General features: G+C 30.4%; 4 protein-coding genes across 10 annotated transcripts; 2 read left to right on the forward strand and 2 right to left on the reverse strand.

Moving 5' to 3' along the window:
• Nucleotides 1-51: 51 nt before the first annotated feature.
• LOC124495051 (uncharacterized) lies at nucleotides 52-4996 on the forward strand. Its single transcript, XM_075729445.1, has 7 exons — nucleotides 52-380; nucleotides 498-648; nucleotides 723-1100; nucleotides 2243-2404; nucleotides 2480-2914; nucleotides 3725-3951; nucleotides 4014-4996. The coding sequence occupies exons 1-7, from the start codon at nucleotides 52-54 to the stop codon at nucleotides 4837-4839; spliced, it is 2508 nt and encodes an 835-aa protein (XP_075585560.1). The 3' UTR covers nucleotides 4840-4996.
• Nucleotides 4997-5209: 213 nt separating this feature from the next.
• GAPcenA (GTPase activating protein and centrosome-associated) lies at nucleotides 5210-10207 on the reverse strand. Its single transcript, XM_075729444.1, is given in 10 exon segments — nucleotides 5210-5700; nucleotides 5763-6134; nucleotides 6202-6504; nucleotides 6574-7014; nucleotides 7016-7128; nucleotides 7209-8679; nucleotides 8681-9078; nucleotides 9178-9548; nucleotides 9633-9831; nucleotides 9898-10207. Coding segments are annotated over 8 exon segments (3489 nt in total). The 5' UTR covers nucleotides 9239-9548; nucleotides 9633-9831; nucleotides 9898-10207; the 3' UTR covers nucleotides 5210-5370.
• A 36-nt stretch (nucleotides 10208-10243) lies between these two features.
• Nucleotides 10244-10795, forward strand: LOC124494409 (uncharacterized). The gene is made up of 2 exons (XM_075729456.1): nucleotides 10244-10438; nucleotides 10527-10795. Exons 1-2 carry the CDS (start codon nucleotides 10368-10370, stop codon nucleotides 10633-10635), a joined length of 180 nt encoding a protein of 59 aa, XP_075585571.1. The 5' UTR covers nucleotides 10244-10367; the 3' UTR covers nucleotides 10636-10795.
• LOC124494408 (GTP-binding protein 4) lies at nucleotides 10758-16081 on the reverse strand. Of its 7 annotated transcripts, none has more exons than XM_075729447.1 (12): nucleotides 15011-16080; nucleotides 13997-14792; nucleotides 13115-13813; nucleotides 12865-13043; nucleotides 12614-12670; nucleotides 12376-12414; nucleotides 12128-12154; nucleotides 11876-11913; nucleotides 11629-11673; nucleotides 11365-11416; nucleotides 11116-11153; nucleotides 10758-10893 (listed from the first exon to the last, which is right to left on the reverse strand). In XM_075729447.1, the coding sequence occupies exons 1-4, from the start codon at nucleotides 15334-15336 to the stop codon at nucleotides 12891-12893; spliced, it is 1974 nt and encodes a 657-aa protein (XP_075585562.1). In that variant the 5' UTR covers nucleotides 15337-16080; the 3' UTR covers nucleotides 10758-10893; nucleotides 11116-11153; nucleotides 11365-11416; nucleotides 11629-11673; nucleotides 11876-11913; nucleotides 12128-12154; nucleotides 12376-12414; nucleotides 12614-12670; nucleotides 12865-12890. The 7 variants fall into 7 exon arrangements, with proteins under 7 accessions (XP_075585562.1, XP_075585561.1, XP_075585563.1 ...); XM_075729446.1 differs by having other exon boundaries at nucleotides 11876-11920; XM_075729448.1 differs by having other exon boundaries at nucleotides 11876-11920; nucleotides 12220-12414.
• Nucleotides 16082-17010: the final 929 nt, after the last annotated feature.

Genomic DNA, 17010 nt, shown 5'->3' on the forward strand with positions numbered 1-17010 from the left:
GAATTCTTTCATCAATGTCTAAATTATAAAAAATGTATAAAAAGAAATGAAATGTTTCAACGATCATTCAGAACAACATACAAACGCACAGTGCAGTGCACGATGATTTGTCTGAGGCGAACATTGGTTAAAGTGACACCATTATTGAAAATATCCGTTCAATCATTAGAAATAATATTGGATCGTGAAAATGCAACCTATTTCGGTGGTGAATCCATAACTGGACATTGTAAAGTTTCATTGGTCGATATATTAGATGTGGATAAGATTAAGATAAAATTTTTTGGCCAAGCTAAAACCTATTTGGAAACGAATAAAAGCCGTAATGCAATCGAACGTGAAAGATTATTTCAACAATATTTCTGGCCAAAAGACCGTATGTTGGGTTCTCCATTGAATTAATGTTTATTTTATGTGCCAATTTAATGTTTTAAATTTTTATGAATTTTAGTTTTACCACCGAATCTGACCGCTGGTTTTCATAAAATTCCATTCAGTTTCATTGTACCGGTCAATATACCAAGTACTTTTAAATATACATTCGATAGTCATATTAAATATAAGATTAAGGCCATATTTGGATTGACAATCAAATATATGAAAGTAACGATTCTAACTAATCCAAATATTTCCATTAGTAAATTATTGGTAAGTTTTATATATTCGCTTATTCAATTCAAATGAATTTCATTTTTTTTCAATTCCACACACCTATATACTAGATACCAGTTTGTGCATCAAAAGAGAAAAAAATCGGTATAATTGGTTCACGTTCAGTTTCATTACAATGTCGTTTACCACGAATTGGATTTACACTCGGTCAATTCATACCGGTTATGTGTTTGGTTGAAAATCATTCGAATAAATTGCTAACATTAAAAGCTATACTTCATCAACAAATTTTCCTAATGGCATTATCGGAACGTAAAGTTTGTTGCCGAAAAGTTCATAAAATAATTGGACCAAATATTAAACCAAATTCAAAATTTGAACAAATTGTCAATGTATCATTACCTGAACAATTACCGATTGTATTCGATACATGTAATCTGGTTCATATTAATTATATTCTCGATATTTATCTTGATATTCCGATTGCAGTAAATCTTCACTGTCCATTACCCGTAATATTAACCTATCAACAATTGGATATTGAACCAATCAATCTATTTAAACAATCAACAATATCATCACATAGGCTTTCGTTATGTTCATTTGATTGTAAAGAAAATGCAGATGATATAAATGTTGATAATAATGACTAATGATAAATTGGCAACAAATCCATTTTCATCAATGACAAAAAAATATTGATTTGTTGCCATAGAATTTCCAAAGATATGAATTTTCCATACATAACAATTGATTTGTTTATGAAAAAAAATGAAAATTTGATAAAGTTTTCATAGCATACACAAGATACGCCTCCTATCAGCATTATTTCTTTTTCGAAAACAACAACAAAAAAATCCAGATATATCTACTTGGAACAATCATCAACAACAATTATTATTTCCATTTTAAAATTATGACGTAGTAATTGTTATGATGATGTAGTGAGCACAGTTTTCTAGGAGTTTTCATCGATCATCAACTTAACTATAGTGGCAGCATTGTGGATGTCGTCACTGTTTAAGAAAAGATCTTGCAATATTATTTGACTCATTCATTTCGATTTCTCTTTCATATGTAACCGTTTCAGATAAATATAAATAAATCAAAAGACTAAATTTCGATTTCGATATTCATTTCTATTTTGCAAGAATCATCTTGATTCATTATATACCAAAACATCATGAACATCATACGATCATTATTCGAAAATCGTATAAATTCATTATCCATCATTTTGGATCGTTCGAATCAGACTTTTTATCCTGGCGAAATAATCACTGGTCGTTTAGTTTTTACATTGAGTGAATCGATCAATCAAGATGGTTTGCAATTATCATTCATTGGACGTGTGAATACATTGATTCAAGTGTCACATCCTAAAACTCATCATCATGGTCAAACTATTACAAGAAGTGGAAACAATACTACCATCATAACAACTGGTAATGTTAATAATCATCATTCTGTGCATGAAAATTACGAATTATTTCGACACGTTTTTCAATTTGCACCAAATGGTATGTGTGTTTTGATTTTTATTTATTTTTTTTTATACATATGTTATATAATTATGATCTTTTTCTGCTCGATAGGCATTAGTTCGAAACTTGGACCGGGAAATCATGAGCTTCCATTTCAATTCATCATACCAATCAATGTTCCTAGCACATTTCAATATAAACGATGGGCTTATGTTGAATACCGTATCAAAGCCAATGTTGGAGGCAAATCTAAAGAATTGGACATTCAATTAATGGGTTTTCCTTCGGTTGCACCAAATGAACTTTATGTAAGATTTATTTATTCGAAATATTCGAAGATTTAAATGAAAATTGCAATTGTTTTCGTTTTTTTTTTATTTTAGGCTCCTGTACAGGATGAACAATCCAAAACGGTTGGTCTTTTCAATGGGAAAAAATTAACAATGCGATGTCATATACCTCAAGCTGGATGGAAAATTGGTAGTACGATCCCTATCACTGTTAATATCGATAATTATTCGGATAAAATGATGACATTAAGCGCCTCGATCAAACAAGATATTCAAATATTAGCCCATAATCATCGTGAAACATTTCGTGAAAAAATTCTAACAACATTCGGTCAACAAGTTTCAGCCAATTTTATTGGTGGCCAATATCAAATACAGATTGTTTTGCCAAAAGAAGGATTACCAATCATTCATAATAATTGTCGTACAATACAGATAAATTATTCTATTGAAATCAAACTGGACATTCCATTAGCTATCAATCTTTATTGCAAATTGCCAATCATTTTAACTAATCAACAGTTGGATCCACAACAACAACAACAACAACCATTACCTAATTATTATCCACAACCTGGACAAATGCAACAACCATTTGGTCAACCACCAGCTGCTAACCCAAATTTTGTATATCCATCATTAGATCCAAACAATAGTGGTGCACCATCGGCACCACCGATTGGTTTCGTTGAGGCACCGCCACCATATTCTGAAGAATTTGGCAACAATTCACAAACACCAATAGCTCCTTATCCAACATTACCAATGAAAGGTTAAATAAATAAATTCTAAATTCATTGATTGTTTATTTGATTGAAAAAAAAACCAAAAAAAAACCAACGGTTAGCAACAACAAACAGAACTCAATAAAAATAACATTTGATGTGAAATTTATTGGCGGCGTTAGTGTGTGTTTGTGTGTGATATGTAAACGAAATTCTTGCCCCATCGACAGCTGTTACTATTTGTATTATATATTTTTTTATTGCTATTATTAAACCTGTGTTTGCATCATTAATGCTGTATTGCATTCATTTGGACAATAATAATGATTCATTTTGATTTTGATCGTATCACTAATGTCTACGAGATGATAGTAACTAATATAAAATCCAATGTTTGAACAGTTTTTTTTTGATTCATTTGGCCATCACATTCACAGTTGCGCCTACGCCCTTTATTTTGATTGAAACCATTTTAATAACGTGTTGTTCATTTATCGAATTTCTTTGTTTCAGTGAATAGAAAAAATAACGCACACTAAAAAAAATGGCAAACGACAATCACAACAATCAATTGGTAATAAAATTGACCAAAAATCTTCATGAATCGGGTAAAAATTTGGTACTTTCACCATTCTCATTGACAACGGCAATAGCAATGGTATTGGCTGGTGCCAATACCCATACCCGAACTGAATTAGTTCAGTTTCTATTCGGAACAAAAATGACAAACAATGAAGACAGTAAATTAATGTTGGATAACTTTACCAAAGATTTACAAGTATTCATACAGGCAAACCAAAATGTTTTGAACAATGCAAATATGCTTTACAGTAATAAAAAGTAAGTTTTTTTTAGTTTAAATCAATTTTTTCAATTATTAATTCAATATTTTTTTGTATTAGTTTACAAATGAAAGACGCCTATGTTGATTTGTTGATCAAAAAATTTATGGCAGTGGCTAAACAATTAGATTTTCATGATACGAATGCCGCTTTGGCTGAAATCAATGGTGCCGTAAAGAAAGCTACTAAAGATATGATTCCCACATTATTGGATCAAATCGATCCGGAAACTCGTGCTATATTGATTAACGCTATTCATTTTAAAGGTCTTTGGAAATATCCATTCAACAAAGAGGCCACATTTGATAGTGATTTCCGTAAATCCGATGGAACCGTCATCAAAGTGAAGATGATGAGCCAGAAGAAAAATTTTGCTTATTATCAATGTGAAGATACTGGCTTGAAAGCTTTAGCGATTCCATACACGGCCGGATCGATTTCGATGGTGATTTTATTGCCTGCCGAAGGAAAGACTATTGAAAGCGTTTTGGAAACAATGCAAAATGACAATAATTTGTCACAAATTCTAAACAAAATGGACACTTTAGATGTACAATTAATGATGCCTAAATTTCGAATCGAATCTACACATCATTTGATACCACATCTAGTTCGATTGGATGTGAAAAGCATTTTTACCAACGAAGCCGATCTTTCCAGTATTAGTTCAGAGAAATTATTTGTTTCTGATGTAATACAAAAAGCAGTGATTGAAGTGAATGAAGAAGGTACTGAAGCTGCAGCCGCTACAGCAATCATGATGATGCGATGTTGTGTAATGTTGGACGAAATCTTTTTCACTGTAGATCGACCATTTGTTTACATGTTAATTTCCAATGATCGTAAACATATTTTATTCACCGGTGTTTGTGAAAATCCAAATTAAAATTAATCGATTTCGATCATTTATTGTTCACACATCTTGATCAAGTATTTCTGTTTTCTTTGAATAATACGAATCTTGAGTTTTTTGATGTTTTTCTTGAAAATATTATATTAAATAAGATTCTTGAGTGCTGACAAACCAAAATAAATTGCAAAAATACCACATTTTAAATAAGGAATTTATTTTACTCGTGGCGCCACCTATAATCATGAATTTTTATGACCACCTGTTGAATGCTTAGGTATGTAGTTTTTAAGCCAATAGATGGCATTACTTACAAAGATGAAATTGTCAAAAAAGGTGAAATTAAATTTTTTCGTTGAAAAAGATCAGAATTTCTAATCTCCAAATTCTCATATACTGGGCACCATTGTATTGAAAATGTATGATTTTAATTGGATAATCAATTCTTTTATAGATTAAAAAAATATCTATATATAAAAGGAATGAAAGTTTCCAGACTAGAAAATAATGATTGGAAAAAGAAACGTTTTGTTTTGCACATTATTATATAATGATGATGATGATTTTTCAATGTTCACTTTGACTACTATTACGTCGAAATTTATTGTTAATGTTTGATTGTTGTGGCTCGTTGTTTTGATTAGTTTGTTGACTATTCGATGATGATGATTCTGTTGATGATGATGCAATTCCCGATGAAATTGAATTACTTTGTTTCACCTGATTATGTTGATGTTTTGTCTGCGTTGATGATGATGATGATGAAGTTGCTGCATCACGTAATGATGATAATGTTTTAGAAAACCATGTATTATTTGCCATAGCTGCACGTTCGTCATTTTGTGCTTTCAATAGATTCAATTCTGAATTGGTCGAATGCAATTTTCCAACTAGTTGCTACAAAGTAGAAAAAAATTTCAATTGTAAAAATTGATTCAATTAATCAGAAAAAAACATACCCCATTACGATCTTCAGATTCAGCTAAAGCAATCTTTGTTTTAATCAATTCGGATTCCAAATCAGCGATTCGTCTATAAAGATCTTGTTTAGCTTGATCTTGTTCTTCATACTGACCATTACTATTATTATGATTATTATTCAGATTGATCGAATCATCATTTTCTGAATGAATTATTTTATCGACAATTTCTGCACAATTATGACATGTTTTAATGTCATCAAGTATTTTTTCCATCATTATACGTGAATCTTCTCGACATTTTTCATATTTTTCCTGATAATTTCGACAAATTTGTTTATATTCTTCAATAATTTTGCGATCATTCTTTGCTTTCAACTCGAAACGATCAATTTCATGACGATATTTATCCTTATTAATCAACAATGTTAATGTTAGAAGTCACCCATTTAATACAGGATCAAACAATGTTACTAACCTTTAAATTTTTAAGCTCTTCACCCAATTGTTTACGATCATCTTCCGAATCGACCAATTTAGTTCGTGTCTGTAATAATAAGCCGTTAAGAGTGTCAGCTTTATCTTCAGCACGATCAACCTCAATTTTCATTCGTATTTTTGATTGACATAATCCCAATAGTTCCAATGCTTGGTCATCGTTTTCCTGTTCTAGCCGGGCAACCGTCTGCATTAATCGTTTATTTTCCGTTTGTAAAATTTCAAATGGATCACGATTCTTTTCTTGCCATTCCTTATAATGAGCTTCATATTTTTTCGCTTTCTATCAATATGATGAAAAAAAATAATCATTAGCAATTCATTATATAACCAACGAATCAATGACACTAACCTTGACATTAATTTTAATAGATTTTCGTATCAATTCTCGAGCCGAATCATCATTACGATAAAGTTTAGGTAAAGTGACACGAAAATATTTCATAATACCTTCAAAATCTAAAGCTAATAAATCATTTTTGGACATTTGTAACAGTCCTAAAGCAATCTGTAGGATAACATCCATTTCATCCAATAGAAACAAATCGATAATCATGAACACAACATTTAATGTGAATTTTGTTGTAAATAATGTTAGAAACCATTGTGATGCATACATATGTGCTTCGATATGTAGATCAATAAAATGGCAATAAAGTTCCGGTATTTGTTCGTCTAATAATCGTTCAAGTTGATAGAATTTACAATGTAAATTTTCTAGGCCACTTTTGAATAAATCACGTAAACCATAACGATACATGATTTGTACTAGCACCAAAAAGGCCTGTTCTTCCTGGCATATTCAACAGGAGAGCTGCAATTAGATATGAAAGACCTTGACAATAGCCAATTTCAGCATCATAATTTGAATATGCTTTACATATACGAAACAATGATTCTTGTTGTTCTATATAAATATAGTTTTGGGAGGGAAGAAAAATTAGAAACTTTTGAAAAATCAGATAAAAATTACAAAAAAAAAATTACCCGATCCAGAATCACGAAATTTTTCATGAGCTGTAAATGTTCGTGAAATATCACGTAAAATAATCGATTCATATGAGGATTCTTGTGTAACAAATAATTTATATTTTGGCAAAATTTTCTCCTCAATTTCATGTGCACGAGATAATAGCTGCCAGATTTCTGGCCGTAATGCTTGTGGAATTCCACCACGTCTTATCATGCTGGCCATTTGTCGTGGTCGTACAGAAAGATTTTCTTTATTCCATTTTTCCATAATGTTATGCCAAGCTTGAATTTCATTCTGTGAACATTCACGTCGAACCGAACCGGATCCACTTTGTAACGGTTCATCATCATCCTCGGGCGGTTCATCTTCTGGCAACGGTGAACCTGGCGTTGGAGTTGAATTCTCTTTCGAACTTTCGGATATTTTATTAAGATTAAGTTGCAATGCTAATCGTTGTTTTTGCATAGCAATTTGTGTGGATGAAAGACAAGAAATTACTTCATAAATAATACGTCCATGCATATCGGGTCGTTGTCGAACAATTAAAGAGAATGATTCATGCATAAAACGTTGTGAATTTTTCGAAAGATTGGCTAAATTTTTCAAAAATTTTTCAGTTGTCGATATTGATGTTGGAATGATTTTCGCTTTAGATTCAAAAATAAATCGAATTGGTTCTTCAATATTTTCTAGAATTAAATCTAAAGCAATGGTAAAATATACACGACTATTTCGTGCGGTTTCTGTATTCAAATGATCGGAATCAATTTCGGTTGGAATCCAACTGGCTACAATCTGCCATTGTGATTGTGTTGGTGTCGATTCTGGATTCGGTATCGACGAGCTCATCGAATTCAAACCAATAGCTACCATTTGATTCGGAGAAACGTTACGTCCCGGTGATAGTAACATTCCAAAACAACGTTCAATTCTTATCATTGGAAAATTATGATGTGTTAGATCCTGTTGTAGATTTATTATGATACGTTTATCAACATTGGTTCGAATTTTGAAACTATCCTTTTCTCGTGGACATGTTTGCCATTTTCCTTCTGTGATTTCTTCCTGAATTTCTACTTCGGCATTCATGACCACTTTAAATTCGTTGACACGTGATACGACAGTATTTGTCGATAATGGCTGAAATTGATTCATAATACCATGTAATTTACGAAATACATTCAATACATCGGTTACTACAGCCGGTGATTCAAATTGTGTGATAAAACATTGTTGATAACGATTTTGTTGTTGTTGTTTGCTCGTAGTACTAGAAGCTGGTTGTGATGATGGTGGTGAAAAAATTGTTGTCATTGTCAAACATTGTTCGACTGGTGTATTCAATTGACCACGATATAAAAATAATTGATTAACGAGAATTTTAATCGGATGGATTAATAATGATCGGCGAACAGATTGTAAATCATTTGGATGTAAATTGTCGAAAAATTCTTCATTACATTTTCGAATAGAGGAAAAAAATTTTTTCCAATTGTTTTCCTGATGATTCATGATAATCAACAAATTCAATTTGAACAAAATCATTTATAGTATGTGGAATGTTGATTTCAATTTGTGGTAAGTAATAATCCACCATTTGATTATTATTCATTTCATGATTAACTTTTAATTGATGCATTGAACGTTCAACTTCTTGTTCGAAACCTTTTCGTTCATTTCGTAGGAAACGTATGCCTAATAATTGTGCACGAATCTGATGTATAAAAGATGATGATGATGATCGATCATCATTCGGTGGTTTAGATAATGGAGATTGTTCGGGTTTTGAAATTTTTTCATCAACATTTTCAACATTATTATTATTGATGTTTGAATAATCATTGTTGCTTTGTTGAACATTATTGTTTTTTTCCAATGGTTTTTCTGTAATGATCATTAGTGAAAGAAAAATGTCAATGAAAAATCAATATAATCAATAAACGAGTGAGCGAAAAACTCCCCTAATCAAAATAATAAACATACCAACAACAGGATGATCATCATTATCATCACCATGTGAAGCAAGAATTTCACATTTTTCCATTATTGTTATTTGAATTTTTTGGCCAAGAAATATTTTTCTCTTTATCAGATTTTTTATCACACGTGGAATGGGAAAAAAGCTCTATTCTATTCTGTATTTCACAAAAATTGATGATTTTTTAAATCACACTTGAACGATGGCGACGATGACGATGACAACAACAATCAAAATCAATGTTCATCGTTGTTGTTGTTGTTTTTATAATCATAGAATAGCGACGTAAACACAAACAGAGTGATGAATAGAAAATGAACTACATTGACGAAATTTTGATATGATTGAAATGGATTATTATCCGTCAAGCTGCCCACTGATTGAAATGAAAAATGAAAAAATTTTATTAAAATTAAAATCGAATCTGATGATATCGACCAATAAACCAAACAAAACGTACAAATTATAAATCATTGAGAGAAAAATACCATTTGTATATGTTCTAAAGGAATTTCAAGAGCTCAATATCGCGATTGTTTAATTTATTTGATGAATAAGAGTGAGAGAGAGAGTAAAAAGGTTTAGCAGTGGAAAGTTTGATATAACGGTTGATTTATTATGACGATGATGTTTGTATTGGCCAACTCTGAATACTAAAACTAAAAATGGCAATAACAACAATTCTTAGAACTGACAAAATTAATTTTTTCGCTAAAACCACCCACCCACATACACACATCGGTATTAATAACAACACATAAATACATAAACAACACAAACAATAAAATGGAATCGAATACGTCAGTCCAAAATGTAAACAGTAAAATAAGAAAACAATTTTCACAACGATTTGATCTGTATAAATTTTGGTATATGTTTTGGACAGATGAAACAGAATAATAAAGCAAATAAAAAAATGTGAAAACCAATCGAATTTTCGAAAATAAATACGGGTATAAAAAAAAATTTGCTAATAACCGATATAGCCACCAATAGTGGTAATTTGCTCTTTGATGATGAAATTTTTTTTTTCTAACTACTATTTTGACTTGAAAAGCTTACTGAAGGTAGCATCAGTGAATTTCCGTTCTTGAATCACATGTGAATTTTTGTTTCGTCTTTGCACAGTTGATTAATTTTAACCAATTTCAAAATTCAAATTAAATCCATACAAATTAATTTCTGACCACAAAATATGGCACAAAATGAAGGTGGAAATCGTATAATTAATATGGCAAAATCAGTTTATAATGATCCATTCATGTGGTAAGTGGATTTTATTATGAAATAAAAATTTCGTGTGAAGAAAATTTTAAATTCATTTTTTTTCCAATTATTTCACTACTTCATATAGGAATCTAGTGAAAAGTTGGGCTTTTTTTGCTGGTGGTGTATTCATTGCTCGTGAAGTTTTTGAATTTGATCCATCATTTGCTGTGGCACCACCAATGGGACCACCATAATTGCTCGAAGTTTCCAGAAATCAATAATTTTTTGTCTAGAATTCATTAAATCTCACACTAATACCAATTTTAATAGTTTTTTCTTGTCATTACTTAAAAAAACAATAATACAAATATGTATATGATGAAATAAAATAAAAATTTATTTTCAATAACAAAATTCAATTTCGAAACAAAAAACTTTTCATTCAAATAAACAATGATGACGATGATCATTTATCGATTGGTGTTTTACATGTGTTCTTTCGAGATTATAAACTAAAAAAAAAGAAAAATATCATTAGAAAATTATCTTCAATTCATATTGATCGATTATGATTAATGAATCAAAATCCATGATCTAATTTGTTAATCTAGCAGATATTTATGAAAAAATCCCTCAATTGAGCTTGCACATTCATTGAATATAATAATGAATGACAAGCGCAGGCTTATCTGCATGGATAAATGGATCTCGAAAACGAAAATTAATAAACTTACCATTTTTTTGGTGAGAAAAAATCCATCCAAATAACAACCTGTATAGAGAGACGAGGAATATGAATTAAAACAAATGAAATACAATTTTTTTTTGCTTAATTATAACAAAAAGAATTTAAATTTCAGTAGCAGAACTGATAAATCATGGTTCATCAATTATAATGATTTGGTAAGTAGATGTTTTCATCATGGAATTTTTTTTGAGAAAAAATGATATTCAATTTCAATTAGAAAAAAATATTAACTCACCTCTAATGACTGGAAATATCCCCAATTGGATTATCCACAGTATAAAACCAGACTAAATCGAAAAAGAAAATGTAATTAGTTTCCTAATATCAAAATGATATTCTGTTGTATAATCTAAATTGACTCAAACTAACTAATAAAAAATTGATTTTGCAGAAATGGAGATACCAAATTCTAAATCCATTTTAATATGGAAAGATTTAGCATTCAGGTTTCTTTTTCTGCATATTCAGTGACACCAGTTGTCTACCATTTACAATTTACCTTGTTTGTACAATTTCAGGAAAATTTCGAAGCCATTTTAGAATCCTGAAATGAGAAAAACAAGAGAAAAAATTAATTGTAATTCATAAAAAGATTTCTGAATAAAATTTATGGCTACAAAAAAAATCAGTCAACATTTTTCTTCAAATATTTTTTCGGAATCCGGTAAAGCTATAGTTTTTTTTAATGGAGTGTTCATCCTCTCAATTTGTTAAAATGTATAGAATAACAAGAATTTAAAACTTACTTCTTTAATGGTGATAATTTGGTATTAAATTTGAGATCCTACATTCTAGAACAGGATAAGAAATGTATCAATTATAAAATATAGACTTTGATTTTTTTTTTGTTAAAAACAATTCAAAGTAGATCTCTTCAATTGATCATGATCAATATTGGCATCAATAATGCTGAATGGAACGACCATTGATTGACCAAAGTACATCCATTGGATGATTATGCCGTTAAAAAAAATCGAATTCAAATTATTCTCGCGTACCTTTCGTAAATGATGGACGATTGAAACCTGTTGATAAGAAAAAAATTGTATCAGATTTGAAAAAACCATAAATTGATCTATAAAATGTATACAATTTATAGAGAGTGCAATCGCAATTATGATTTAGGCATAGCCAGTAAATGGAGAATCAAAATTGATGATGATCATCATCGAAAAAATTGAAATCTCTATCGTGCCAATGTTATGCCGGCTGATTAATATGCATGCAGTTAAAATTTAAATCTTACCATTAACAATTATCATCAGCCAGAAAAAAATATAGAACCCTATGGAAAAAAGAAAATAAAAAATTAGAATTTTGTTGAAAATGGAAATTTTCATTGATCAAAAAACAGAATCAAAATCAGAGTGGTGCAAAAGCCAAAAAAGCTTTTTGATCATTGACAATTGTCTACAAGTTGGTGGATTCTCATCATTTTTTTTTTCTGGAGATTTGATCAATTTTTTAAATGAAAATTTGCTTACCATTTAACAGTGAAAAAACATAAATAATGATGCAAGAGAAATTTACAAATAATAAATCTGAAATGAATAAAATGAAAAAAAACAAATTGTGATTATTGAATTTCAATTAAAAAATCTAAGAAATGCATGAGATAAATAAATATCAGAAATGCAGCTATCACCAATGGAATAATAATTCTGAATTACGTCCCGTGCATTTAACAAATACATCATTTTTCTCAAGCAAAAAAAATTATAAGAATGAAACTCACCTTATAAGTCATCGAAATGATTATCTCTATCGACTACGGCTTGATCCTAAGCCACGTTTTCCAGCCAATAAATGTTTCTGTCTAGTAGCCGGTATCATTCGATCTGCTTCACCTTTACGTGCATTTACGGCCAATTTTCGTTGTGAAATCTTTAATAATTTTCGAGCCTTCTTTCGCATCTAAATAGATAATAATGAAAAAGGAATCAATGAATTATTATCAAAAATAAATAGTAATGAAGAAACCGTACCTCATCATTTTTAAGACCAATACGATCACGTGGAGTTTTCGAGCTTGATCGTACACGACCTTCATCATCTACACGGCTCTTTTTCAATGGTGGTCGATGGATATCCGAATCCGGGATGGCAGCTTCATCAAAATAATTACTATCTTCATCACTTTCAATATCAACACCAAGTTCACGTTGTTCTTGTCGTAAACGTGATAAACTTCTTTCACGTTTTTTATTCGTTCGTGGCATTATTGGTTTATTCGTATTATTCATTCGTTGCTCGAATTTAAGCAATCCTTTTTTATCACGTATTTTTCGTGCTAATTGTCGAATTTCTTGCAGTTCTTCATCTTCGGATTCAAGATCAAAATCATAATAACCAGAATTTATACGTTCTTCTTCCTCACGAATCAATGCATCTAATTTGGCTTCAATATTTGGATCAACATAATCGGCAATATTTCTGCCGTTCCAAACTTCAGGTATGATGTCATATTTTTCATCATTAGGTAGATCATAATTCTTTTTCAAATCAAGAATATAATCTTCACGTAATTCTAATTCAATATCACGTTCTAATTTTCGTTTCGTTGGAAGAGTTAGTGGTTCAAGATTTTCTTCATCATCCATAATTTCATCTGCCACCATTTTATCATTCGTTTCCATTTGATTTCTTTTCTTCAGTACAGCTTCTGGAATGAATGGTGGACGTTCCTGTCAGACAAACAAAATTCAGTTAATTTAAAATATTGAAAAAAAGGAAAGTTTTAGTTTTTCAAAAGTATAGTTCAGATTCGCTAAATTCAACATTATTAATTCTGAGTTGGATCTATTTTCATCTTTACTGTACACAACACACAAACACAAAATAGAACAAGAATCATTTTTAAAATTTACCTTATCATCTCTTGGCTGTGGCATTGCAATATGAAGACGATTTTCAAACTCTTCACCACGTTTTGATTTAGTTTTATGTTCACAACGATGTGCTAATAAAATATCACAGGCTTCATTTCGTAATTCGACGACACCATCCAATGTGGCCGTTGACATTTCATGTATTAACACAACATTTGGATCATTTCGTAATTCATCAAATAATTTGCCATGTTCATCATCAAGATCGGATATTTTTCGTACATCAATCTTATTGACAACAATTATTATTGGCTTATTCGAAAACAGTGGTTTTATATTATGAAATAATGATATTTGATCTTCAATTGAATAACCACATTGTTGTGAAACATCCATTATATAAATGATACATGAACGAATATGTGCCAATGCCGTAATTGATTGCATTTCAATTGTATTACGTTCTTCTAATGAATGATCAAGAATACCAGGAGTATCGATTACTTGCCAACGAAGATATTTATAATCTGTATGACCAACATATAATGATTTTGTCGTAAATGCATATGGTTGTACTTCGACATCAGCACGAGTAATTTTATTGATAAATGATGATTTACCAACATTTGGAAAACCACAAATCAACAATGTTCGCATATTTGGATCAATAGATGGTAAACGTGATAAATGTTGTCGTACTTGTTCTAAATATTGTAAATTTTCTGTTTGTCGTTTCAAAACGGTTACCATTCGTCCTAAGGCGGCTCTTTTGAGCATCTTACACCGGTACAGTGAATCACCATATTTCAATAATCGAACATAATCACGAGCGACACTGCAAAAAAAAAATTTCAAAAAAAAAAATGTTAATAAAGTGACTGCACCTCGTATTATAACGATAAAAAAAACAAGGCTTAATTAGCTTTATTATTTTGAAAAATTTGGTTTAGCATAATTTTGTCATGTTACCTGTAATGACAATAATGAAATTCTGGCAACATAAAGATATTATTATGCAAAAAATGGAATGTTTATATGAAAAGTGATACTTACTTATCAATTAAATGTTTACATGTATTCAATTGTCCTAATGCTAATTTATAATGATCTTTATCATAAAGAACATTCATTAAATCGGCAAAAAATGGATGAATATCTTCAATTTTAGGAAATTCAGTCAATATTGTATCCAATTTATCATGGAAATTTTGTTGTGTAAATTTTACTTTACGCATATAAAATGAACGAATTCGTGATATTTTGAAATGTTTATGTACAACGGTTGGTGTTTTACGTTGAGTTTTCGATAGAATTATATCGATAAATTCTTTGTACGTTGGTACAATCGTTATACTTTTGAAACAATATTTCGAACCCATTTTTGATTAATTAATTCGATTGGATCAATCAGATGTGAATCTAGAGAATCAAAAAAAAAAAATTCAGGATATAAACCAACGTGTATCCTGGATGAACAATGATTAAATGTAGCGTGATTAAATAAAAAGAACGTGCTTATGTATCGAAAACAAGCATGCAGCATGCATACACATTTGCGGATACACAACATATGCCTGGATACACGTGATCATTGTCCTGATACATTCATAAAGAATGTGCATGATGATTCATCAAGATTTTGCTTGCTTGGTTTGCTGTTCGTTTTTTTTCACATTTTTTGCAAGATTAAAATTTTACAAACGTCATAAAGAGATAGATTTTATTTTATTCAAAAACGAAACGAGAAAATAGAAAATTCGACTAAAAAAATCCTTTTTTTCTTTACAAATACAAAAATATGGTCATCGTCAACCACAAATTAAAGCTATTATAAGGGTTCAAAGAGAATGGAAAAAAAATTTTTTTTTTATGATTCTTTATCATCATTTCACATATATACCACACTATAATTCCAAAATGTCCTTGGAGCTTTTTTAAGGTTTGCAAATTTAAAAAAAAAAACAGGCAGATTTGCACACACACACACACAGCATGAAAATTGACTTTTTTTCCCAAGGACAAAAATTAGTGGATAATAGCTCACTCGTTTGTGTATAACCATTACAATAGATTAGGATCGTTTTCCATGCGTTTTTTTTTGTTGTTGGTTTGTTTGGCTACATTGGGAAAAAAAGTACAAAAAAAAAATTTCCAGCATGGATTAACCAAAAAAAAGAAAAAAAATGAAAAAAGAAAGAAAGAAATAAAATTCCAGCATTTTTTTTTGCTTTTGAAATCCCAGAAAAAAATTCAAGAATTTTAAATTTGTAACAAACTTTTTTTCGGATTTCATGTCTAACAAATTAGTATCATTTTTTTTTGATTATCGAATTAATTAGAAAATTAATTGAATTTTTAAGAATTTTTGGCCGTTGGAATTTTTTTAATTTTTTTTGTTTGTTTGTTTTTGGTGCTCATAACTTATCCTGCTCCTCTTTTTCTTTGTTCTTATGTGCTCGCTCACAAATGCGTAACGTAAATCACTACTACTACCACTATTGTATAATATTAACATTATTCATTGCTACTACGATGATTTCGGGCGTTTCCCCATAAAATTTTTGACCATTTTTGACTATAAAAGCCGATTGAAATCAACGAATCTTTACACTGCACAATTGGTTGCTCCTGTTTGATGGAGTGGTGCGTGTCCCGTCGTATACTGTGATTCGGCGGTTACACAAGTTACAAAAAAAAAATGTGTGTGTCACACTTTCCTGGCTGTCTTCCCCGCAAATTATGCCGGAGGTCGAACAAAACATTGATTTCCTCTTGAGACTGAGTAAACAATGGTCGTACTGTGGAACCCACGGATTTCAAAGTTCTGAATTTTTGATGAAACAAAAGTAAAAATTAACGAAAAAAATTCCTGAAGAATCCTGGTCCAGATGTAAATAGTGCTGAAAATTTTTTCATACTAAGCTCAACAATGGAGAATCATCATTAACGAATAAAATAATGGGAAAAAAAACAGAACGATACCTCGGTATTTATCGTTTGGTCAAATTTACTGTGGCGATTACATTCTCATTTTGTGTGGTACGGAAAAACTT

This window comes from Dermatophagoides farinae, chromosome 3 (genome assembly GCF_024713945.1).
Source record: "Dermatophagoides farinae isolate YC_2012a chromosome 3, ASM2471394v1, whole genome shotgun sequence".
NCBI lineage: Eukaryota > Metazoa > Arthropoda > Arachnida > Sarcoptiformes > Pyroglyphidae > Dermatophagoides > Dermatophagoides farinae.

Coding starts and splice junctions, on each gene's coding strand:
- LOC124495051 (XM_075729445.1), top strand. CDS start 52: ATGTTTCAACGATCATTCAGAACAACATACAAACGCACAGTGCAGTGC. Junction 1,101..2,242: donor ATCTTGATATTCCGATTGCA/GTAAATCTTCAC, acceptor GGAAATCATGAG/CTTCCATTTCAATTCATCAT. Junction 3,952..4,013: donor ATGCTTTACAGTAATAAAAA/GTAAGTTTTTTT, acceptor TTTTTGTATTAG/TTTACAAATGAAAGACGCCT.
- LOC124494409 (XM_075729456.1), top strand. CDS start 10,368: ATGGCACAAAATGAAGGTGGAAATCGTATAATTAATATGGCAAAATCA. Junction 10,439..10,526: donor TATAATGATCCATTCATGTG/GTAAGTGGATTT, acceptor TACTTCATATAG/GAATCTAGTGAAAAGTTGGG.
- LOC124494408 (XM_075729451.1), bottom strand. CDS start 15,336: ATGGGTTCGAAATATTGTTTCAAAAGTATAACGATTGTACCAACGTAC. Junction 14,793..15,010: donor TGTAAACATTTAATTGATAA/GTAAGTATCACT, acceptor TTTTTTTTGCAG/TGTCGCTCGTGATTATGTTC. Junction 13,044..13,114: donor TTGGTCTTAAAAATGATGAG/GTACGGTTTCTT, acceptor TTATCTATTTAG/ATGCGAAAGAAGGCTCGAAA.